Source organism: Sciurus vulgaris (assembly GCF_902686455.1).
Source record: "Sciurus vulgaris genome assembly, chromosome: 5".
Lineage (NCBI taxonomy): Eukaryota > Metazoa > Chordata > Mammalia > Rodentia > Sciuridae > Sciurus > Sciurus vulgaris.
Window position 1 is genome coordinate 138,118,409 of NC_136465.1, and position 25,101 is coordinate 138,143,509.

At 33.2% G+C, this 25,101-nt stretch overlaps 1 protein-coding gene across 1 annotated transcript in view; it reads left to right on the top strand.

The window, feature by feature from the left end:
• The window catches only part of ZDHHC17 (zDHHC palmitoyltransferase 17), a 90,228-nt gene that overhangs the window by 24,987 nt on the left and 40,140 nt on the right, over positions 1-25,101 (top strand). The window contains exons 2-5 of the mRNA XM_079142544.1: positions 7,205-7,308; positions 16,513-16,635; positions 21,520-21,597; positions 22,371-22,515. Of these exons, the coding sequence (XP_078998670.1) occupies positions 7,205-7,308; positions 16,513-16,635; positions 21,520-21,597; positions 22,371-22,515 (450 nt within the window). The remainder of the gene's footprint in view (positions 1-7,204; positions 7,309-16,512; positions 16,636-21,519; positions 21,598-22,370; positions 22,516-25,101) is intronic.

Below are 25,101 nucleotides of genomic sequence, written 5' to 3' on the forward strand. Positions count from 1 at the left end.
GAGAAGAATGTAAGATGTGAGGACTATGATTACAGACTACATGAATCCTTTGGGCAAATAAAGATTGTATAGCAGTGTTGAAAGAAATTTAGTTTAAGGTGAAAATTTTTTCCACAGACTTTTTTTTTTTTGTGAAAACAGTTTATTTTCTCAGATGTTTATTTTTACAAAATAGCAGACAAAATATGGTTCTTTGTATTAATACAGAATATGTAATACATCTTGAAATATACATATATGTATATAGCACTTAAGTTATAAATGCACAGCAAATTCAGCATCACTTAAACAGCAACCATGTTTTCCACATAATTAAGATTTCATGAGGAGCTAAAAAAACAGTTAAATATATATATATATATCAGCTTAAATATATAATGTCTTTGATGCTTTATTTCCACCAGTATTTACAAAAGCTAGTCTAAAAACTATTACCACCTACAAAATAAGCTTTAGAATATAATTTTGCTATCATGCCATAATAAAAACTTAACATTATAGAAAACCAGAGAGAACTAGTCACTTCAGTGCAACTGCAGTAAGTAGACTTAATCATGATTGTAAGATGAGTGCTGTGGGAATCCAAAAGGGATGCTTCCACAGACATTTGATGTACATTCAGCCTTGCCAAATTAACATATATTGTTATAAGCACATGCATACATAAGGACTAATACTAGAAGAAAATAAAGTGAAAAACCAGTTTGTTTTGTGGCATGGGTTGAATTCAGGGACTTGCACATTAGACTGAAAACCAGTTTTTAAAGAAGCTAGAAGTTGATGAACATTTTTCTAGTTGAATTTCTTTATTGTCATATCATGTCATACTTTCTTGTTGGAAGCAAGAAATATTTAATATTTTGGACTGACAGTGGTACATAGAGAATTGGTGCTGCAAGTTGGAGTTGTTTTACTTAGAATCAGTAGTTACATGCCATTATCTAGGGAGTGGGAACTCAGCAGAATACATATTATATAAGGGACTTGGTATTTCCTGAAAAAGTTGGTTTGAAATCTTTCCATTATATGTTCTCAACCAAATCATTTTCATCCAATCTTCCCTTAAGATGATGCATTAAGTAGCTTAAAAGATTCTGCCTTGAGAGTAGTGCCATCTGCTGGTAAAGTTAACTAATTACATTTTAAAGGAAAGTTATTTTCTAATATATATTTGTGCTGTCAGACAGTACAAAATAAAACATATATATAACCAAGAAAATAATGCAATGCAAAGAAAACCAGTTGCCTTTAAAAATTCATATGGTATCTTCAGACTTTAGTACACTGCTGAAGTTTTCATTCTTTGCCAAATTTTTTTTGTTCCTTTGTTTCACAATATGAGTAAAGAATCGTGTTGTTTTTTCCAGTGAACTACATCTGTGAGCTTCTGTTTCATTCTGTTCTAAGGTTGCATTTGGTTTATCAGTATTAAATAGAACTTAGAAGTGAATCAAGTACCTTTAGAGTTCTTTTTCCTTCCTTGTCTTCTTGGCAGCCATATTTTAATGCTTTAGTATCATAAATTTAATAGAATTAAATTTAAGTAGTTCAAATGACATAATTAAGCTTATTTAGTTTCTTGATTCAGAGTCTGGTCCTTTGGAATGGTACCTGGTATCAGACATTTGTACAGTGAAAGTACTTCATAAGCATGTGGTTAAGCCCTTTTGATTTGCTAATTCATTTATGAAGTACGCACCAAAGGCAGGCAGGTTACCTGTGTAACCTTGTGGCTAACCACGTGTGTAGAGTTTTGTTGGATTGATTTCTTCTTCTCTCTTCCTCCTCCTCCACCTCCTTTCTCTTCCTCTTCCTCTTCTGCTGTTGCTGGTGCTGCTGCTGCTGCTTCTTATTTTTTTTGATTTGGGAATGCAGTTTAATTATTTGAGAATTGCAGCATGTATTCATGAATGTATTTGCCACCGTATTTTGCCCTGTTCGAATTACTGTTTGCCTTCTAGATGTAAACAATTCATATATTTGTGTGTGATTCTAAATAGCATGATAAAATGACAACATCCAGCTCCATCCTGCCTGGGACTGAATCATCTTTTTGTCTACTGTACTCACATTATATCTACTGCCTGACCTTTGATTACTTAGCTGCTGCCTACTTTACCAGATCAACTGTCTTGTCTCAGGTATCAAAGTGTTTAAACCAACCCTACTTAACTTAATAATGGCTTCAAAACACAAGAGTAGTAGTGTTGGCAATTTAGATAAGCCAAGGAGAAGTAAAAAAGTGTTTCCTTTAAGTGAAAAGGTAAAATATTTTGACTTAATATGGACAGAAAAAGATGCTGAGGTTGCTAAGACCTACAATAAGAACAAATCTCCTGTGTAAAATTGTGAAGAAGGAAAAAGAAATTGGTGCTAGTTTCGCTCTTGCACCTCAGGCTGCAGTAGCCACAGTGTGATAAATGCTTAGTTAAGATGTAAAACACATTAAATTTCTGTGTGTATAGGAAAAGACATTGTATGTATAGAGTTCAGTACTGTTCTGGTTTTAGGTATCCAGCAGGGGTCTTGGACTATATCCCTATGGATAAGGGGAGACTACTATATAATTCCAACAGGGATGTGAGTAAATATGAATTATGGTATCTACTATCTTGACACATGAGCCATCATTTACCTGGTACTTACTGTATAATTGAGTTAGGTTATGTTGTGTTGATTTCTCTTGCAGTAGTGTATATAGCTGGTATGTCTATCCCAACTCTTCTAATTCCTCTCTACCTGTTTAGTGGCAGATCTGAAGGTAATTTCTCTCCTTCAGGTTCTCAAACAGCTGCCAAAGTCAGGACTTGTAAAAATCTTTGACATCTAGGTAGATTAAGAATCTTCCAAGTAGTTATAATTTACATTAATATATTAAGTTATATGTTAGTTTTAGAAAGGACTTTGAGTACTTCTAATTTAGAAATGTCTGAATTTTTTTGAAAAGAAGCTGAATCTTTTTTTAATTGAAAAAAAAATTATAAAGCCCTAAACTAAAAAAGATTTAATTGGGAGGTCATTAGGCCAAGATAACTCTTGCAGTGCCTTAAATTCCTACATAAGCAACTCAAATCCTCATTTGACAAAAACAGAAAAAAATGAAATTTCAGCTCTTATCAGTGAAAAACTGCTAGTCACTATCTAGCAGACTTTACCAATCAGAAACTGCCAATTAACTTCTAACTAGAAACTTTTCTACCACATTTATACCCAAATATGACCAATGACTGCATCCAACCAAGTAATATATTTTTTTGCTTTTGAGGCGAGCTTTTAAAAGCCCTCAGCTCATGATGTAAAACTTAGCTCTCTGAACTTCTTATGGTTGTAAGTCCTGCCCATTTCATGAATTGTTCTTTGTGCAAATAAACTGCTAAGTAAGTTTATTTTTTTTTTAACTTTAAAAAAAAAAGAATCTAAAAGCACATAAATAGCAAAGTACTTTGTTTAGGAAGGGAGTAAATGAGTTGGGCTTGAATCCTTTGATTCTTTTTAATCTTACCTGCTCTGCTAGTCCTTGAGGTGATTCTGCAGCATCTATTTGTACTTACTTGTTGGTCAGTCAGTAAAACATAATTTTACTTATGTGAGCACATTTAAAAAAAAATTTTTTTATGAGTTAGGCACTTTGACGAAAACTTGTAATCCTCGCTGCTTGTGGGAGCTAAGGCAGGAGGGTCACTTGAGCCTGAGTTCAAGGTCAGCCTAGGCAACATAGCAAAATTCTCTTTTGAAAAAGATTTTTTTCTAAGTTTTAAAATTACAGTTTAGTCTAGGCCTAGTAATAATTATGGTTATCTTGATGAAATGTTGTCCTTTGTCACATTGACAAGGTATTAGTCCTAGAGATGAACCAGTATTGAGTCTGTATAAGGATGAGAAAAATAAGCTCCATATTGCAAAATTTGGTAATAAAGAAGGTTGAGTTTTACTTAGCCACCTTTCTTCTGCTTAAGATTAATTCTTCCACTCTAGAATTGCTCTAGGGTTATGTTGAAAAACATTCTTTTAAAAAATCAGATATCTTTTCCTAGAAAGTAAAAACAACCTAATAGAGCAAAGTAGATTTTGGTATTAATTAATTTTAAAATATTACTGAGAAAAAAAGACTGACTTTCAGTAACATTTGTAAGATCACATCTGGTAATGTTGGTAAGACAAAATGGCTGATAGAGAAGCTGAGAATGCAGTTTAATCATAAGTAAGTGAGGTCTCTAGGAATGAAAATGAAATTAAAGACACATGATAGTCTTCTTTTAGATAGTAATCCTCAAAAAGAAACATTTGTGGATATTCATTACATGCAATATATTTGTTCTTGGTAACAAAGAATAGCAGCTGGTCTTAGCTGATTTTCAAGTTTGAATGCTTTCAGAAATTATATTTTTTGGACATTGTGTTGTTTATTTCTGTGTTTTAACTTATCAGCAGACTCTTGCTCATAATTTTCACTTCATTTCCTTCATTGTCCTTGCATTTTGCATTACAGAGTTCTTGAGGGCTAGACGCTATGTTTTGTAGTACTTGCTCTGAGCCATTGTAGAGTCTAATGTGAAAGAAAAAAAAATCAATAATGGTGAAGTTCTGTATTTAAAAGGTTGGTGTTTGGGTTCATCATGGATTTTTTTTCTTTTTTTGTAATTGGTTTTCAATTTTAAAACATCTATTTTTTATGTTGATTACCTTCTTTTTATATACTCTGAAACTTTGCACTCGCCTCACCCTGTCATGCATGATTCTGAGTTCAAGTATTTTGTTGAGAGCTTTATGTATAGCAGTTTCTTATTTTTTTGGTTATATTATTCCATTCTGCTTGAAAGCTATCACCAGTTTCTTACTGTCTCTCAGGGGAAAGCCCTATAAAAGTCAGAATGGAAGGTTCAAAAATTATTTTTCTTGTAGAGGAAAATAGAATCAGAAAAGAGAACTTAGAAAGAAGGAAGTATTATTAACCTAAGAAGTATCTTTCCCCTGATTGTAGAACACAGAGGAGTTGAAAAGTGGAATTCAGTGGGGAGTGTAAATTCAGAAATTTTAAAAAAGATGATGCATAAATCTTAAATGTTTTATCACTTATTAAGAATGTTGAATATACCCCAAATAGTTAACTCTTGTCCATGTTCTAATTTTAATGGAGTTTGAGAATAATTTCTTTAAAAATCATTTTAGTTAACAGTATTTTGTGAATCTTAACTATGAGATGTTTCCATTCTTCTGCTAATATGGACATATGATTATTACTGTGGTATTTTAATATTGGCTATAGCATTTTCATAAAGAACTAAGCATTAGCTTTTTGAAAGGTTGTATACTAAGCAGAATTTGCTTTTGTGAAAATTTTACAATTCCTGTTTTAGATTAAAATACTTATATACTAATTTTTAAAACATCCAGATTGGTAGTCTTCTACATTTGGGGCTTACATTAGACTTATCCAGTAAACTTTTCTTAATTTTATATTATTACATTTCAGTGGTAGGTGATATGATTAGAGGCAAGAGAATATAATTTGTTCTAAGTAGTTCTTTCCTCTCACTGCAGCCTGGTGGGAGGGAATAAGTAACCCTCGGTTATCATAGATGTGGTGTGGGCCTGCTGGAGATAAAAGTGTGAAAAAATAATATCAAGAAATAAAGCAGAAGCCTTGGAAATATATTGAAAGTAGGGACTTGGGTGGAAAAGTCCTGGTGGGTCTGATCCTAACAAAGGGGAAAAACCCTCGAGAATGCTTTAATTATAGTGAAGCACAATGAAGGAATTTGTGGTGAGGAAGAGTTCTTCAAGGTAAACAAGAAGCGAGGGGCTGTGGGGCAGTTGGCCTGATTGGGGACTTATCACTTGTGCAGTAATTCTTTCTCCTCCAGGAAGCTGGCGCCATGAGGCTACTTGGGCACACCAGTATCTCTTTCCATCTTGGGAGAATTGTGTTTGAACCTAGGGCTGTCTGAACCAGTAAATTCTGGGGTGTCATAGAATTCTTTTTGAGCAGGATGTTGCCAAATGAAGCAGTCTAATAGGTGAGATAATATGCAGAGTTCTCTGGGAGGCACACCTCCTCTTAGAGATGGCTTAGACACACCCACAATTAATTTGAGACCCCCCAACACTTTCCAATTATTTTGTTAGGATTTATCCTTTTATTTATATTTAAATGCATCAATTGTTGCAATGTGAAAATGATATTAGAGCTGGACATACTCAGTTTTTCTGTTTTCATTGAAAAGAAACCGTTGTATCTTAGTGCTGTGTTATGTTGAGGTAGCTGACTATAGCAAATTTCTTATTTTAAATAAAAGTTGTATGCAATATTTAAGGTTTGAATACTGTAATACTCTGGTATTGTTATTTAATTAAATTTTTATACAAAAAGTTATTTAAAGGATATTGATAGGCCTAGAATTGCAGTTGTTTTTCTAAATGAATAGGACACATTCTGAGAAATGTTTTGTTAGGTAACTTCATCGTCCTGTGAACATCATAGAGTATACTTACACAGTCCTGAATGAACAGACTACTATACACCTGGACTGCAGGAGGTAGCCTATTACTCCTAGTCCACAACCTGCAGAGCATGTTACCAAACTGAATATGCAGTTAAAATACAGTTGCAAATATTTGTATAGAAAAGGTACAGTAAAAATACTAGGTTTTGGGAAATTTTCAGTTCCATTATAATCTTAATGGGATAATCATCATATTTGTGGTCTATTGACTGAAATGTTATATAGCATATACTGTATGGGCAGATTTATATTTTATTAGCACTATAGCATTGTTCTTTATTTCCCTAGTGGTAGAATATTAAGTCCTCAGTATGAAGGTGTTTGAGAAAAGGTAGTATCTGAGAATAATAGAATAATAATAGTCTTATATTCTCCGAGAATACAGAAGTTCCTTTCTTTTAGGACCTTAGAGCTTATGTGGGGAATAGGTTAGTGTGTTGGAGCTAGGGATTATGCTAGAGTAGTAGAAAAACTTCTGAAAATGAGGGCTGACTTCATGAAGCCATAAGAGTTCTATGGAACTAAAAATGGATTTCAGTTACTGATTGGTCACTGATTCCTAGTCTTATAGTTTTTAAATTTTGAGGATGTGAACAATGAATGAACTGAAACAATCATTTCAAAAAGATTTTTCATTTTTAATTATTTTCTACACCCTTTCTTTTTCTCATCTCTTGCCTGTATGCTTTTTTCTTTAACAGGAAATCAAACCCCAAAGCCATTATAACCATGGATATGGTGAACCTCTTGGACGGAAAACTCATATTGATGATTATAGTACATGGGACATAGTCAAGGCTACCCAGTAAGTTTGTTTTTATTGTAGTTTTTTTCTTCTTTGACATATATTTTAAGTGAAATATGAATCTGAATAATTGTCTTATTTTGGAAAAATCTCAGTATCTCAGTTAAATTAGTGTATTTCCCATCAGTTTATTGAACATGTCTGTTTGCTTTTGGGTTTACTAATCTTTAGAGAAGTTTATTATTATGCCATAAATATTTAGGTTGATTATGGAGAATTGGAGAATGTTGGTTAAAAGCACTATAAATGAAGAATCTTAGCTCTCATCCCTTATTGCCCTCCCCTTTAGCCAGGTACACAAATTAGAAATAAAATGTAGTAAAAGCCATGTTTGTTTATTTATTTAACTTATACTGATAGAGATACTACAGTTACCTAAAGTATTTTCAAAATGCCAGAAATACAGCAGGTATTTTCACCTGAAGAAAGAGGAGGAAGTACATATTTTTTCATAGGTCCTTCAGCATTTTATAGTTTTCTGAAGTTTGTTGCATTTAGCAGAGTTAATACTTACTGGATAATTACCTCAGGTATATGATTTTCCTAATCTTTCTGATCATTTGCATATCTCCAATAACAGGATTAAGTGATGTCTGTGATTAATAAGTAAACAAAGTAAAGCTTAAGTATTTTAAAATTTCTTTAGATATGGTTTCCTGTAACTTAAATATTTTTCTTCATTCCCTGGGTTGCTGAAAGCTTTTGGGTAATTTCTAGAGTACTAAAAATGTTGATTTTGACCACATTTGCCAAATTTTTATTGTTCTTGTGGAGTAATAACTTTTCTAGGGCTTTATTTATTCTTGAGTGTTAGAGTCAAAGATCAATGCACCCTTATGCCAACTGTGTTTAATTTATGAAACAAATTACATTAATTTCAGTGGATACTAGAAAGTTTGTGGTTATGCTTTATTAATTAGATGTGTAACTTATTAAAAAATTTAAAGCCTTGTTCTTTGATTCATATCGTTTGTAATGTAATAGATAGCAGGATATCAGTTTTATGTTAGTAAGCAGATATTTAGACATTAAGTAACTTTGTATTTTCACTAACTTTTTTCATCCTATTCATCATAAATGTGTTTTTTCTTTGTTGATAGTTAAGGACCAACTTTGTTCTATTTAACTGCTTTAACCTAATTTATTTTGTTGTTTCTTGTTTTCTGTCATTGAGTAGTTCTGTGGGACTTCACACGCAGTTCATCCTATTTAACCATCTGAGTCTTGTTTCTGTTTTTTGAAAGCTTAGCCCATTTGTTTCCACCAATTTTATTATATATTTGCTTACTTGGACATTTAGTACTTTGTATCCCAGATTCTAGAGACCTTACCTTTTCATCCTTGAACCTGCACACATACCTACCACGTGTATTTTTTTCTTCTTCTTCTAGTCTGATTTCTCTTTTTGGAACTTTACTCTTTTTGGTATCTTTCTCTTCTTTTACATTAATATGTTCCACCTTAATGTATCATTCCTCTTCAACAAATGAATATACTCCAGCATCTTCCATCCTTAGGAAATAAAATACTTCTCTTTATCCCTCATGTACCATTCTGACTATCTTGTTTCTTAAAAAGTATTTGTATGCTGTTAGCAATTTGTTTTTAAAAACATTTATTTAAATTGTGAAGCATTTCAGTCCTGTAGAAAAATACATAGAGAAATAGAACTGTCAGATTAAGCAGATGCTAACATTTTGCTGTCATTGCTACAGGTTCCTCACTGGTGTGCTCTTTCTCTTATCTCTTGGAAAGAAACCTTCCTTAAAATTGCTAGGAATCATTACCATTCACACCCATTATGTAAACAAAATATGCTACTGAAATATGTTTAAAACTTATGTAAATCATATACATATCTTTTTGTGGCTTACTTTTTAATTTTTTTAAGAACCATAAGGCTATTGTGATTTTTTTCTTTATTGCCAGATAGAGACCTCTTGTTCTGTTTAACTGCTTTAAATTAATTTATTCTCTTCTTTGTTGTTTTGTGTCACTGTGTATTTTTTACTCAATGAGTTCTTCTAAAATTTAGTCTTTTGGGAAATATCTTAAATCCTTCTCTTCCCAAGATCATAAAGGTAATTGTATGGAAGGACAAGGAATCATGACAGTTTTAGAGTGCTTCGATTGTTTTATTACTTGGTTTGACTGGCAATTATGTAGATACTTATTTTAGTAGTTTTTGTACTTTGTTTTTAAGATGAAAACATTTGTATTCAAATAGTTTGATTTTTGTCTTTTTACATTTGCATGCTTATGTGCATGCAAATTTTAATTTAGGTATTTTTTATTATGATAACATGATTCTGGTTTCATCTTTCTCAGTATAGATAACCAGTTATATCTCAGACATTTTTTTATTCAGCAATCCATTCTTCACTGATACTTAATATGTCTCTTTTATGCCGCCTCATGCATCATCCATTTCCAGGTACTCTTTTTTTGTTCCGTTTATTGAGACTTTTGTTAGTAACACATCGTTTTATTAAAGCTTTCTTCAAAATGAGTTTGGGTATTGTCGGTATTATTGGCCTTTCCAATCTTTCAAAATAAATTTTAGAGTTTCACTTGGAAGTTTATGAAATACTCATTTAAGATTTTAATTAGAATTACATTAAAGTTGTAGATCATTTTGGGAAGAATGTTTCTTAGGTCTTACTCTTAATGTGTCTTCATCAATCTCATTTACAGTGAGTAGTGTAATTAAATATGCTTTATCATTTGATGTTTTGCTACAGTAATAAGGATCTCTGATCCTATTTTAGTGATTATCTTGCTTGAAAAAAGATACTTCACAAAAAAATGTAATTCCCAAATGGAAGAACTGGAATGCAGGTTACATTTACTAAGTCACAGTAATTACCCTCAGTATCATTCACTAGTCAAGTGTAGTTTACTGAAGTTTACCTAGTAAACATACATTTTATGTTGATAATCACTCTTGAGAACTAATCAGCTTTTGGTACTTTCATAACAACAACAAATGGGTTCAAATGTTAGAAAATTGTTTCATGTTTTTATTGTGTGTACATAAGGTTTTTATTAGTGATTTTTTTTTAAACAAATGGTTTTATTTCTTTTAAATTTAAAAAAAATGTTATTTTTATACAGACTGCATTTTGATTCATTGTACACAAATGGAGTACATTTTAGATCTTTCAAAAAACTGTTGAATAATGACAGAAATATTTCCAAATATGAATTTTGAAAAGCATTTTTTTATAGAAGCAGTTTTTCTTAAATAAAAATACTTTTTCACTTGTCCTTAACTGAAAGGGGAACAGATTAAATCATTACCCTTCTTAAGAAAATGTAACTGGTAGCATACTACTTAGACTCATTATTGCCCTTTCTGCCAAAAAGAAAAAGGTCAGTAAATTTTGAAACACTTGTGTGGTTTTTTTTTTTTTTTTTGGGTACCAGGTATTCAACCCAGGATGCTTAATTATTTAGCGACATGCCCAGCCCCTTTTGTATTTTATTTATAGATGGGGGTCTTGCTGAGTTGCTAAAGTTGACTTTGAACTCACCGTCCTCCTGCTTCCACCTCCACAGCCACTGGGATTATAGTGCACCACCAAGCTTTGTCTGTTTTGTTAAAGGAAACATACATACTCTCTTAAAATTTTTAACATTTATTTTCTCCATTTCTTATTGTGGTAAGATACACGACATGAAATTTACCATATTAACCATTCTTATGTGTACAGTTCAGTGGTATTAAATTCTTTCATAATATTGTGCAACTATCACCCCATCCATCTCTATAACTCTTCTTCATCTCATAAAACTGAAACTATACTCATTAAATAATAACTTAACATTTCTCTCTGTCTCCCTATTTCTACAATTTTGACTGCCCTAAATACTACATATTAGTGGAATTATACAAGTATTTCCTTTTTTGTTTTGGTTTATTTCACTTAGTATTATATCACCAATTCATCCATTTAAATTCCTTTAAATTTAAAAGGAAATTTTCCTTTTAAGGCTGAATAATATTCCATTGCATGTATATAATGAATTTTGCTTCATCATGGATATGTTGATGGATGTGAATTGCTTTCACTCTTTATTGTGAAAAATGGTACCATGAGCAGAGGTGTACAAATACCTCTTTTTAATATTAAAATCTTTTATTTTTAAAGACTGCATTTTGATTCATTGTACACAAATGGGATACAACTTTTCATTTCTATGGTTGTACACAATGTAGATTCACACCATTCATGTAATCATACATATACATGGGGTAATACTGTCTGTTTCATTCTACTATCTTTCTGTCCCCCACCCCCTCCCACCCCATTTTCCTCTACACCATCCAAAGTTCCTTCATTCCTCTATCCCTGCCCCCCTTTATATTGTCTTGCACTTATCAGAGAAAACATTTGACCTTTGATTTTTTGGGCTTGACCTATTTCACTTAGCATGATCGTTTCCAACTTCATCCATTTACCAGCAAATGCCATAATTTTATTCTTTATGGCTGAGTAATATTCCATTGTGTATGTATACTACAGTTTCTTTATCCATTCATCAGTTGAAGGGCATCTAGGTTGGTTCCACAATCTAGCTATTGTGGATTGAGCAGCTGTATACATTGATGCGGCTTCATCATTGTAGTATGCTGATTTTAAGTCCTTTGGACTTAAACCGAGGAGTAAACTGTGGAGTGGGATAACTGGGTCAAATGGTGGGTCCATTCCAAGTTTTCTGAGGAATCTCCATACTGCTTTCCAGAGTTACAGATACCTCTTTGAGGCTCTGCTTTCAGTTCTTTTTGGCATATACCATAGAATTGCAGGATCATATAATTCTATTTTCAGTGTCTGGAGGGACCATCATACTGTTTTCCACAGTGTCTGTCTGTTGTGAGAGTGTTGTGTATTTGTTTGATCTAGTCGTTTATCATATTGAGCCCTCTGTTTACTTCTTTATGTCTGGTGGTTGTAGCTATTGTTGCAAATTGATTGATAGTCTCCAGCTATTATGGGAGAGCTATCTCAAATTCATTTTTGCTTCAGATATTGTGGTGGTCTGTTATTAGGTGCGTAGTAACATAGTTGTATCTTCTTGCTGTATTAAATCTTTTATTAATATATAATGTCTTTATCTCTTGTCATCTTTCTTGATATAAAGTTTACTTGACCTGGAAGCACAGTGGTGTACACCTGTAATCACAGCTACTCAGGAGGCTGAAGCAGGAGGATCATGAGTTCAAGGCCAGCCTTAGCAACTTATTAATATTCTTCTCCAAATAAAAAGGGCTGGGGATGTAGCTCAGTGGTAATGTGCCCCTGGGTTTAATCCCAGTGCCTCGAAGAACAAAAGGTTTATTTGGTGTGATATTAGTGTAGTCATTACCGCTATCTTCTGGTTACTATTTATTTAAATGGAATATGTTTTTCCATACTCATTTTCTGCCTTTCACTTTCCTTTTCTTTGAATCTAAAGTCTCCCTTGTAGACAGCACACAGTTGGAACATGTGTTTTTTTGTTGTTGTTTTATCCATTATGGATCTTTGTATTGGAGAGTTTAGTCCATCTACATTGAAAATAATTACCAATAAATATGAGCAGTTGTCATTTTGTCCTGTTTTCTGTGTGCTTCATAGCCTTTGACCCTTATTTAGTGCATTAATGTCTTCTTTTGTGTTCAGTTAAAATTTTATAGGGAAATGTTTAAATTCATATTCCTGTAGCTATTTTTCTTTGTGATTGCTGTGTTACTTTTAAGATTCTAAAATTATAGCTCTAAATTAGAATTTGATTTTGAATTTATATATACTATTTTTAATAATATACAAACTGTTCATTTAGTTTTTTTATACCCCTTTCAGTATTTAATTTCACAAATTTACCTACTTATACATTGTATTCTCCAAAACCTAAACAAATAATTGTTTAAAATGCATTAGTCCCTTATAGGTCAAAATAGCATTAATATTAGCTTTTAAACTAGTAGTCTTTTAAAAGTTATATTAATCTCTTAAACCATGTAGAAAGTAGAGTTAAAAATCATTGTTAAGGGCTGGAGATATAGCTCAGTTGGTAGAGTGCTGGTGCTAGCCTGGCAAACACAAGGCCCTGGGTTCAATTCCCAGCACCACCAAAAAAAAAGAAAAAAAAATTGTTAAATATTAACTTTTGTAATTACTCATGTATTCACTCTTATTTCTTTATATGGCTTTAAGCTACAGTCTGGTGTCCTTTCATTTTACCCTACAAGACATCCTTGAGTGTTTCTTGGAGGGCAGGTTTAGCAGTAATGAACTGCCTCTGTTTTTATCTAGGAATGTCTTAATTTGTCTCTTTTGAAAGACAGTTTTGCTGGATATAGGATTTATGGTTGACATTGTTTTTCCTTTTAATACTTTTCCTTTTAATACTTTAAATATATTGGCCTGTTGTCCTCTGATTACTAAAGTTTCTGATGAGAAACGTCCTCAGAGACTCCCTTCACTTTGTTTTTTGGGTTGCAATACCTTTATTTTATTTATTTTTTTAATGTGGTGCTGAGGTTCAAACCCAGTGCTTCATCCGTGCTAGGCAAGTGCTCTACCACTGAGCCACAATCCCAGCCCCTCCCTTCACTTTAATTTAGTCTATTTTTTAATTTCTACTTCTCACATTTGGTAGTTTCCCTTGTTCTAGGTTCATTTGCCTACTCTTTCTTCTGCCTCCTCAAATCTGCCTTTAAAAACGTCTGGTGAATTTTTCATGGTCTTACTTTTCAGCTCCAGAATTTCTTTATAGGTATTCTTTATATTTTCATTTTGTTCATGTGTCATTGTCTTAACTTTGTCCACATCTTCCTGTAGTTCTTAGAGTATCTTTAATTCAGTTGTTTTAAAGTAGTTCTCTAGTACATGAGCTGTCACATGTTTTTCAGGGACAGTTTGTATGGATCCCCCCACCCCATAACGGTTTGTTTTAATGCCATCTGGTTATTTTGTTGAAAACTGGACATTTGAATCTAATGATGTCGTAACTAGGAAATCAGGTACTGCTCCTTCCTCAGGGTTTGTTTATTTACTTTCCTTTTTCTTTTTGATTATTAAAGGTAGTCTCTGTCAAGAGTCAGCCTGAGGGTATAAACTGTAGGCTCTTGCAGAACTTTTCTGAGTCTGTGCTCTTCCCTGGGCATGCATAGTCACTTTCTAATTTTTCCCTGTATTTACAACTGTCTTTGAATAACCCACTTCTTATTGTTTATTCCCAAAGGGGGAAAAAGAAAAATGAAGGAGAGGAAGAAAAGCGACATTGGTCCTTTAAGTTAATTTCACCCAGAAGTGGAGAGGCTTGCAACAGTTGAGGATATGTGCTACAACAATGGACACCCCTTTTTTTCTGTGCCTGTATGATTTGAAGAAGCAATCAGAGCACAGGTCTCTAATGTTTAGAGGACAGGATTCACCCTGGTTAGCTGTATACTGATAGTCTAGAAACAGGTGCACAGCCGCCTGCCAGGGGATGGAGAGTAGGGATTGGTAGTTGTGAGTGGGCCAAGCACTGAAATGAATTGTAGTTTACTGTCCAAGCATTCACCTGGAAATTGCAAGCCTTCAAAAGACCTCAGAGTTCCAAAATATAGATACATCATACAGACTGCCAGGGCACTTGTCTAGGTGGAGCAACAGATTCTGATGCTTCCTATTCTGTCAACCTCCAAGAATCCTCCTCAGGTACTTTTAAATGTGAGGAAAAATAACCAGTGTTTCTGTTTAAGGTTCAAAAGATTTCCCTGGTCATTTATCATCTCAAAGTGAGATTTCACTCTTTAATATGCCTAGTTACTTGTCTGGATATTCGTAAGCAACTTTCTGAAAGAAACAACTAAAGGTATCATTGTCATCCTCTTGCTTTTTCTTACCTTAGGTTGATGCTGCTATGTCTCTCTCTCTCTCTCTCTCTCTCTCTCTCTCTCTTGTGTGTGTGTGTGTGTTACTTGTACAAATCATAACCAAGGACAGCAGCAGTGTGAGGGCTGTGCTAAACATTTGTAAATCTAATTTGTCTATTACGTAAGAGATGGATATAGGTAGAAGTTCTAATGTTCGGTTCTAGCAATCCTTATTGTGCTTCCTCTCCCCTAACCTTATCCTGAGGTGTACCTTTCCCATTTTGGATATCACTGTGCTTAAGAAAATACAAATAATGTCAGATGTATTTAAATTTGTTTTTTGATACTTATTTCCAGGGATCCAGTATTTAGGAGAAAGAAGATGTTTGTTATGGCTTGATGATGGAATCTTGGTGGTTTATCGTATTATTCTTTTTACTTTTGCTTTTTATATACTTGAAAATTTCCATAATTAAAGTCTTAAAAATAATTTGCCACAGAGTGATGGGACATAGCAAGTGCAGATCAGGCTGTCTGCATGTGCCTCTCTTTTATTAGATATGAACATCCTTCAAAGAGCTCTTCCAGTGCATTTTCTCTTGGTTTGGATTGAACTGAATTATAGGGTTCTTCCCCACCCACTTCCAACCCCTACACACCCTTTTTTATTTGCTTTCAGGAATATCAAAGCTAAATTTACAAATAGAGGATTCTGGGGCTTATAAAACATCCTTTCCTTTTGATGTTCTGCTAATCATTTACATGTTCCTTGCCACTTATTTTAAGCTCAGCCGTATATATTTTTACAATCTGCCTCAAATGTTTCATGGAATAGTGCTATAAAGAAAAATGAGGAACTAATTGAATTTTCATTTCTGGTATCCTTTTCTCTTCCAGCTAATTAGATTCTACGTTTTTATAAATGAGAAATTTTAGAAATATAAAATGGATTAAAGCTGTTGAAATACTGGTAGAGCACTTGCCTACATGAATGAGGCCCTGGGTTCAATTCCTGGCAACACACACACAGGAATTTAGACAAGTCAGATAGAAATGTGATATTTTTGTTTAAATACATTTAATTTCTTTTTAAAATATACATACGCACACATACATATATATATATTTTTTTTCTTTTAGTTGTCAATGAACCTTTATTTTATTTATTTATATGCAGTGCTGAGAACTGAACCCAGTGCCTCACATGCTAGACACTCTACCACTGAACTACAATCCCAGCCCATTTTAATTTCCGAGTCTGAAAATGGAGCATTATCTTCTTCTTAAAATGTTATTTTCATCTTTAAATTTGTTGTTAAATAGTAGTAACAATCCGTATTTTCTTTCTTTTCAAGATATGGAATATATGAACGCTGCCGAGAATTGGTGGAAGCAGGTTATGATGTACGGCAACCAGACAAGGAAAATGTTACCCTCCTCCATTGGGCTGCCATCAATAACAGAATAGATTTAGTCAAGTATGTATTTTCTGGTTTTGATTAACTATTAGTTGGTTTTATTTATTTGTTTTTTTAAGTTTTTGGAAGAAATGGTCATAAAATGAGTAATTTTCAAAATTCATGACTTATTATGTATCCTGTATACCTTTTTTCTTGAACAAGATTGCTTTTAACATATATTGACAGTATAAGCCAAGTACTTTTCTGAGTGCTTTTCCATGTGTATTTCCTTTAATCTTTTTTTTTTTTTAAAGTACTGGGGATTGAACTCAGGGGCACTTGACCACTGAGCCATATCCCCAGCCCTATTTTGTATTTTATTTAGAGATAGGGTTTCATTGAGTTGCTTAGTGCCTCGCTTTTGCTGAGGCTGGCTTTGAACTCATGATCTTCCTGCCTCAGCCTCCCAAGCCACTGGGTCCTTTAGCCTTAATTCTTGAAATAACCCTATATGAAATATAACAATAATTACCATCTCACTGATGAGAAAACTGAAACACAGCCTTTAAATATACTACACACAGCTATTAATAACAAACAACTAATAATGGTTGGAATTAGGATTTGAATTTAGGCAGTCTAACTTGGCACTCACATTTTGAGTGTGGATTCTATGGGGAAAAGCAGAAAAGAGACAGTAATCTTATTTAATTGTTCATATCAGCTTAAGTGATAAGAATTTCATGTATGAAGTATAAAATGATTTTTATTCTTTATTAATCCACTGGTTTAATATTAAAAAGAAATATTCACAGGGGCAGGGGATAAAGCTCAGAGAAAGAGTACTAGCCTAGCATGAGTGAGGCCCCGGGTTTGATCCCCAGCAATGGAAAAAGAAAAGGAAAAAAGTTAAATAAGCAAAAAGTTGAAATGATAGGAAGTCTTTCTTAGTAATCTTGTTTGGTAGTCTTTGATACTTTGGACATAAAATTTTTAGAAAAGAAATTCTAAAATGAGCTGGTTGGAGATGTATAGTTAAGTGCAGCATACAGAGTCCAGAGGCAAACAGAATATTAATGCCAGATAAAAGAATTTGTCCTTAAAGTTCTAAGCAAAGATTAAACAAACAATAACTAATGCATTGAACATGGTGAATCACTTTCTTCCAGAGAGTATATTTCCATTTTCTTTGTTCTTCATTTGCCCTTGTTAAATCTCTTAACTTTCCCTGTGTCTTCAGTATGGATCTCCTTATGTCTAGTTCTGTTTTTGTCAAAAAATGTATTTGTTTCATCTTTGTGAAGGAAATTTTCACATGGAATGGAAAATTTTGCCTTTTACACCCTGGGAAGAACATTTCGGTTTCTTGACTTTTGTTACTGTTAAGAAATCATGCTAAACATTTGAGATTTTCTCTTTGTTTTTGGTTTTCTGCAGTTTCACAATGATGTATCTAGGTGTGATTTTCTTTTTATTTATTCTGAATTAGATTGCAAGGAATTTTGATTCTGTCACTTGATGTTTTCCTCAGTCTGGAAAGATTTCAGCTCTTGTTGCTACAAATATTGCTCCTGCTTCATATATTCTCTCTTTCTCTAACATTTTTTAGTTGTCAATGGATATTTATTTATTTATTTATATGCTGCGTTGAGGATTGAACCCAGGGCCTCACACATGCCAGGCAAACGCTCTACCACTGAGCTACAACCCCAGCCCCCTCCATTCTCTTTTAACTTCCCTGCCAGAACTCCATTGAATGTATGTTAGATTTTTTTTTTTTTTTTTTAATTGTAGCTTGTCTCTTCTGTGCTTCACTTGGGAAACTTCTTTGAACCTGTCCTTCCATTTATTCTCTGTGTAATCTTCTGTGTTCCTAATCTTTGGGTTTCTAATTTTAAAAATTTTATCATTCTGTTTTAGAATTTTTTTTTAAACCTGTTATTACTCAAATCATTAGTTATTTGAAATTTCCAATCTTGTCTTACATACTCAAATGTAGCAAATACAGTTATTTTACAATCTGTCTGTAAAAGTATAGCTTCTGGAGTCTGTGGGTCTGTTTCTGTTGTTTTTCTTCAATGTGTCTGATTATCCTTGGATGTATATACTAGACATTGTGTTGGAAAAGTTATACATTGATTAATTTGAGACTTAAGTTGCAAAAATTTGTTTCTGCCAGGCCCAACCTAATTTCAAAAACTTTAGATTTTCTGGCTCCTACAGATAGACAGACAAAGGCTATGCTGTAGCTAAGTTTAGTTCTAGCTCTTCCTTACTTTAAGTACAGTTTTTTTTTGGTCTGAATCCTTAGTTTGCTTTTCATCTCCTTTGCTTCTCTCCTGGCCAACTTTTCTGCATCAGCAAATTGTCTTTAAGTCAACATACTGAACATTTTTTAAACTTCTTCAGGTTTCAGCCCTTTCTTGAATCTTAACCAGGTAAATGCTGTTAATTTTGTTAGGCTTTGGGTTTTAGGAAATGTTTCTTATATTTCATTGAACTTTTTTTTTTTTTTTTTTTTTTTTTTTTAATGAGAGGATTAGGTTGGTTCAAATTACATAGTCTTCCATGATCTCTATTTTCTTGATTAATATTATTTTAATCAAAGTAGTACATAAACAATTAAACAGGTATTGTTTAAAGTCTTATAATGAAAAACACCAGCCCCTCTCTACCCTTTGATTCCATACTTCGGAAGTAAATTTTCAATGCTTAAGTTGTTCCACCTAGTATTTACTCTCAAACTTGATGTATTTATGTTGTTACTTTATATGTATGTTTTTAATGCAAATGATAGCAAACAATTTTCTGTTTTTTCATTTAATCTGTATGTCTTCAGGGTTTTTCATTATTAGTACAAATCGAGCTGTGTCATTCTTAAAATCTGTATAACCAGTGATATGAAGTATTTATTTACTGGTTACCTTATTGATGGACAGATAAATAGATTGATTCTAGTGTTTGCTGTCACAAACAGTACTGCAATTGATATCTCATACACATATCATTTTGCATATGTTTATGTATGTCTGGAATTCATTGGAGTAAGAAAGATACAAATTTTTAATTTTAATAAATATTGATAACTTTATACTATTTCTTGGGTTATTAATGTTTAGCATTATATTTTGTTCTTTTAACTAGACGTTCTAGACTGTCTCACCACTAATACTTTTCTGTTACTCTTCTGATTTTAGTTCTGTCATTACACAGTGTTTAAATTGTTAGGTATATGTAACTGTGCACTGCTAAGCACAAAAACAATTCTAGGATTAACTTCTTGTAGAACTTTGGATTTTGTCTTGAGTTATCAAGTTGCTTCATGTGGTTTTCATTTGCTTAATTGTTATTTACCTGTCAGTAATTCTTCCCATACACTTAGAACTGAAAAAATTCCTCTTATGCAAACAGTATTAGATAATTTATCAGTTCTGTTTTTATGGAGGAGGGAAGATGAAATAATTCCTAGATTTCTCCACTTTTCATGCTTCAGCCCAGATTATTAGCTGTGTAGGGCTACTATACAACCATTGCCTTGAGATCTTTCTTTGCCATAATTTGGTAATTTCCATTGCTCCAATGTTTGTATCTGTTTTCTAGATAATAGGGTTTTTTCCCCCTCCTCTATTGTTTTGTTTTCTGTTTTAGTACATTTTCCTATTGTTCTCTGTTTCAGTGCTTTGGAGGTAATTTTTTTTCCCTCTAAAGAAGGGAATGGAATTGCTTTAAAAGAATTGAAGTTGGGATTAACGAAAAAAAATTCCTATCAAAATAGTTCTTGGAGCCATACTTCTTTGAGTTCTAGCCTAACCATTCTCAAGAAATATCTTCAGCATTGTATAATGTCTAACAGAACCAATTCAAAAATACCTAAATGTTTGTGTTAGTTGGTAATTCTGGAAATACTGTAATAAGTTACTTTGAAATATGTTTTACATGACAGTGGAGTTAGTCCCTTCATTATACAATGCTTTAAAAGCACAAATTTAACAAATATTTATATAAGGCAGAAGATTTATTAATTATAAGAATGATTATAAGAATGACTATATTAAACATTTAGAACTATGTACATTAAAAATGAATGCATTAGTGACTTAAAACAATAATCACTTAGAACAGCTTGAGAGCCTCAGTGGAATACATGGGTTCATTTCAGAGGATATCAAGTGGTACACCATTAATACATTAAACATTGAGGTTGTCTTTTCTTTTTAAAGCAACATGGCTTTAAACTAGGTAAGACAAATAAGGAATAATAAAAGACCTTCTGTTACAGTTTATAGTTCATGAAATTCTTGCATGTATATTGTTTTATTTAATCTACAGTAACCTTATAAGGAAAGTAAAGCTTAAAAATCTGAGCAATTCAAGGTAGACATATCCTGCCCATTGTACCACCATTCTGATTCTAATATTTTACATGCTGCTACTCAGATCTTTGTGATTCTCTGATACTTTCTTTTTTCAGATGATTAATTTGGAATTTCTATTCTTTATTGTAATTACAATTTTTCATTCTATAAAAAAAAAGTGATGTATTTGTAAGATAAAATTCTAATTATGTTTCTTAAACTATCATAAAAGGGGCTGAGGGGCTGGGGTTGTGGCTCAGTAGTAGAGCCCTTGCCTAGAATGTGTGAGGCACTGGGTTCGAGTCTCAGTACCACATATACATAAATGAGTAAAATAAAGGTCTATCACCATCTAAAAAAATTTTTTAAAAAGCTGGGGGGCTGGGGATATAGCTCAGTTGGTAGAATGCTTGCCTTGTATAACAAAGCCCTGGGTTCAATCCCCAGCACCACAAAAAAAAAAAAAAAATCAAAAAAGATTGCTTATTTTCAGAGGCACAAAGTAGCAAGAGATCTAAAATGGAAAACTTTTCTTTCCTTATTTTTCACATAATTTCTTAACATTGAAGATGCAAATTTCTAAATGATTACAAATTTTGTCTTATAGATACTATATTTCGAAAGGTGCTATTGTGGATCAACTTGGAGGAGACCTGAATTCAACTCCATTGCACTGGGCCACAAGGTTTAAATTTGCTTCTGTATTATTTTTCCTTTTGTTTATTTATTAATATAAAACAATATAATTTCTTTTTTTTTTAAAATGATATGCCAAAATCAGTGGGAGAGTTTATTAAGCTTATAGTTAACATCTCTAACATGCCAGTGTATTCCTGACCAGTAATACTGGCATTAGAAGCTGAGTTTGTTGTTCAAGGTGTCTTAAGGGAATTACCAATGCCTTATGATAATGTACTTAGAAGATTGCATTAAGCTAGGTGTGGTGGTGAATGCCTGTAATCCCAGCGGCTTTGGAGGCTGAGACAGGAGGATCAAGAATTCAGAGTCAGCCTCAGCGAAAGTGAGAACCCTGTCTTTAAATAAAATACAAAGTAGGACTGGGGATGTGGCTCAGTGGTTGAATGCCCCTGAATTCAGTCCTCAGTATCTCCTCCAATAAAAGATTGCATTAAATTTCAGATTTGTAAGTGTAATTGTTTTGCAGCCTGTATGTATATATTCAGTTAATGAGCTAGCTCAGTTCATGGAATGACTGAGATCGTATTGTAATAAAAATAATACACTGTAGTAATTATGTATTATATTTAAAGAAGTTATGAATATTCCTATAAATTATCAAATACAATTATAGTAGTATATGTTGACATCTGTTTTAAAATAACTTTGTAAAATGTGTGTGTAATCTTTCTACAGTTATTTTGTTTGAAACCATTTTTGCAAGAAGATCCTGTTTGAAATAACTTTGTATATCTTCATTGTTTATTCTTTATGTTTTAGACAAGGCCATCTATCCATGGTTGTGCAACTAATGAAATATGGTGCAGATCCTTCATTAATTGATGGGGAAGGATGTAGCTGTATTCATCTAGCTGCTCAGTTTGGACATACCTCAATTGTTGCTTATCTCATAGCAAAAGGACAGGTAAAAAAAAAAAAAACAAAATTGTCAGTGGTGTAGATTTTAATGCCTAATGTGTAACAGTCTAGTGATATTTAAGTAGTACTTTCTGAGGGATGAAGAAACTAAATATATATATAGTTAATTGGTATTGAAATTTTAATGCCCTTAACATTAAAAATAACAACTATAATCATGAACCAAATAATATTTCATTAAGGTGGGTTTTTTAAATTTCTGAAATGGATGGAGATAAGTACTGGAAAGTAAGGGAGAAAATTTGGATATTGAGTTTTTCCCCCTTAATTATGGTTTTTGAATATATCCTCTGAATTAATCTAAACATTTTGAAGTTATTTATTGGTTATTTTCTATTTTAATACCTCTTCAGTGGGATAATTTCTTTAAGATCAGTTTCTCATTTTTTGCTGTATAAAATGCTGCTGCTTGTCAGAACATGCCCCTTGATTTAAGTCCTGATTTTTCCTGAATGTGTAGCAGTGACCATAATCACATTAAATATCACCAGTTTGTGTTACTGTGCTTTTATAATAAATGTATTTTGTATTTTGAGGATCTCCTCACACAAGAGTAAGAAAAATAAATTTAATTCATTGCTGTCAGCACATTTATTATTATTTCACACTGATTTAGAATTTGAATGTTAAATATTCTAATAAATTTTTTTGTTGACAATATTAAGCAATAGCAGTTGTGTGTTTACATTGAAGTTTAGAAAAAGAGGCATAGACTAAGGTAATTGCTAGAAGAGGGAGTTTATTCTATAATTGTTAACAAACTATCCTCAAATTCTAATGGCTAAGAACTCCACCAACCATTAATTGTTATCTCCCAGTTCTGTGAGGTGATAGGGTTTAGCTGGGTAGTTGTTACCTTGTGAAAATGGCTGGGGGCTGCAGTGATCTGGGGACGTGACTGGGCTGGAGGGTTGGCTCACTTATATATACCTTGTGTCTTGTTAGATAGAAATGCCTAGAAAACTGTTCTTGGCTGAGGTAGAGTGGTCTTTCTTTGTCCATGCAGTGTCAGAACGTCACACCAATACTCTATGTGGTCTCTCTAGCAGGCAACTGGAGTTATTACATGATGCCTTAGAGCTCCAAAAGAAAGACAAAAACTGTTCTGTCATTTTTTAAAGTCTTAGGTCTCATGGCATAGCAATATTTCTGCTCCTTTCTATCAGTTAAGGTGAGGAATAGGTCTAGCCCCTATTAAGTTTGGGGAAGGGTCAATGTGAGTTTGAATTCCTGGAGGCAGGGTCTATTAGGATCTTCTTTGAAGACAACTGTGCAAGGGATTATCCTTATTCTTCCACAATTTCTCTTAGAACAGGGGTTGAAGACATAATATGAATTCACCTTTTGTCTTGTAGTTTTTAACTGGGAAAGAAAAGAGGTATAAATTTTTGAGTCATCATTTTTTTGTTAATTGATTTTGGAGTTTGGATGATTTTGTTAGTATTTTTAAACCCAACATAGTATGTAGGGTACAGAATTCTCAAAGGGTCCATTTTCTACCTATCATAGTACCTTTTGTATGAAAAGTGCATGATGGTCATGATAAGTGCCTGACAAATAATTAATTTTTTTCCTCTGAGCAATATTTCCTGTGTACAAAAACAATACATGCTTATTGTAAAATAGTCAAATAAAATAGAAGAATCTGGCTTTGAAAATGAAATCCCATTTCTTTCCTTACCCTATACTGAGGTTTCTTCAATAGTTTAGTACATGAAAGATTTTTTTTTCCATGTATACACTAATAAATTACAAAGAATACTCTTCTAATGTATGTTTGTATTATACCTTAAATGGATCAAGTTCTCTGCCTTACAGAGCCATCTATCTATTCAGTTTTCTTCTGTCATCTCCCCTTCCTTATTCTGCTTCAACTACACCATTCTTGGGATTCCTTGAGCAACTCAGACTTGCTGTCTCAGGACCTTTGTGCTTGCTCCTCCTACTGCCGGTGTGTGTGGCCTTTCCTTACTTAGTCACTACTCCCTCTGTTCAGTCAGGTTGTCGCCGCAATTTTATTAGTTCCAATTTATGAGCAATAAAATTAATGTATTTTTATTTCTTCTTTCCCCTCCCTTTCACTGCTTTTAGTCAGTAATTATTGCAGCACGCCCCGCGTGGGCGCAGGAAAGGGTTCCTGTAGAAGGGATGGGCTGGCTGCGAAATGAAAGGCTATGAAATTTATCAGGAATAACGGCAGAAGACAGAAGTATCTTAGAAGCAGGGGCATGACCCATTGAGCCCTCCATAAAGGTCTGACTCTAACAAAAGAAAACGGGTCCGCTGTTTGAGCTTCTTCGGTGAAAAACAGGATAAGGGTGGAGTTAAGCAAGCCATTTGGCTCTAGTGGGTCACTCCCACATCTAGGCCTGCATTTGAAGTTCAGTGGTGAGCTAAGCAGGGTAACCACTTGACTCAGGCAATCTTGCTCTGTTTTAATAACTAGAGAGTCCCTAGGATCAGATTTTCCAGTTAATGGCCCAGCTATGCTTGGTTCTCATATAGGCCATGGGTGGCTTCCCATAAGTAATAATCTTTTTCTTCCTGTTAACTTTGTTGTGAAAAATATAAC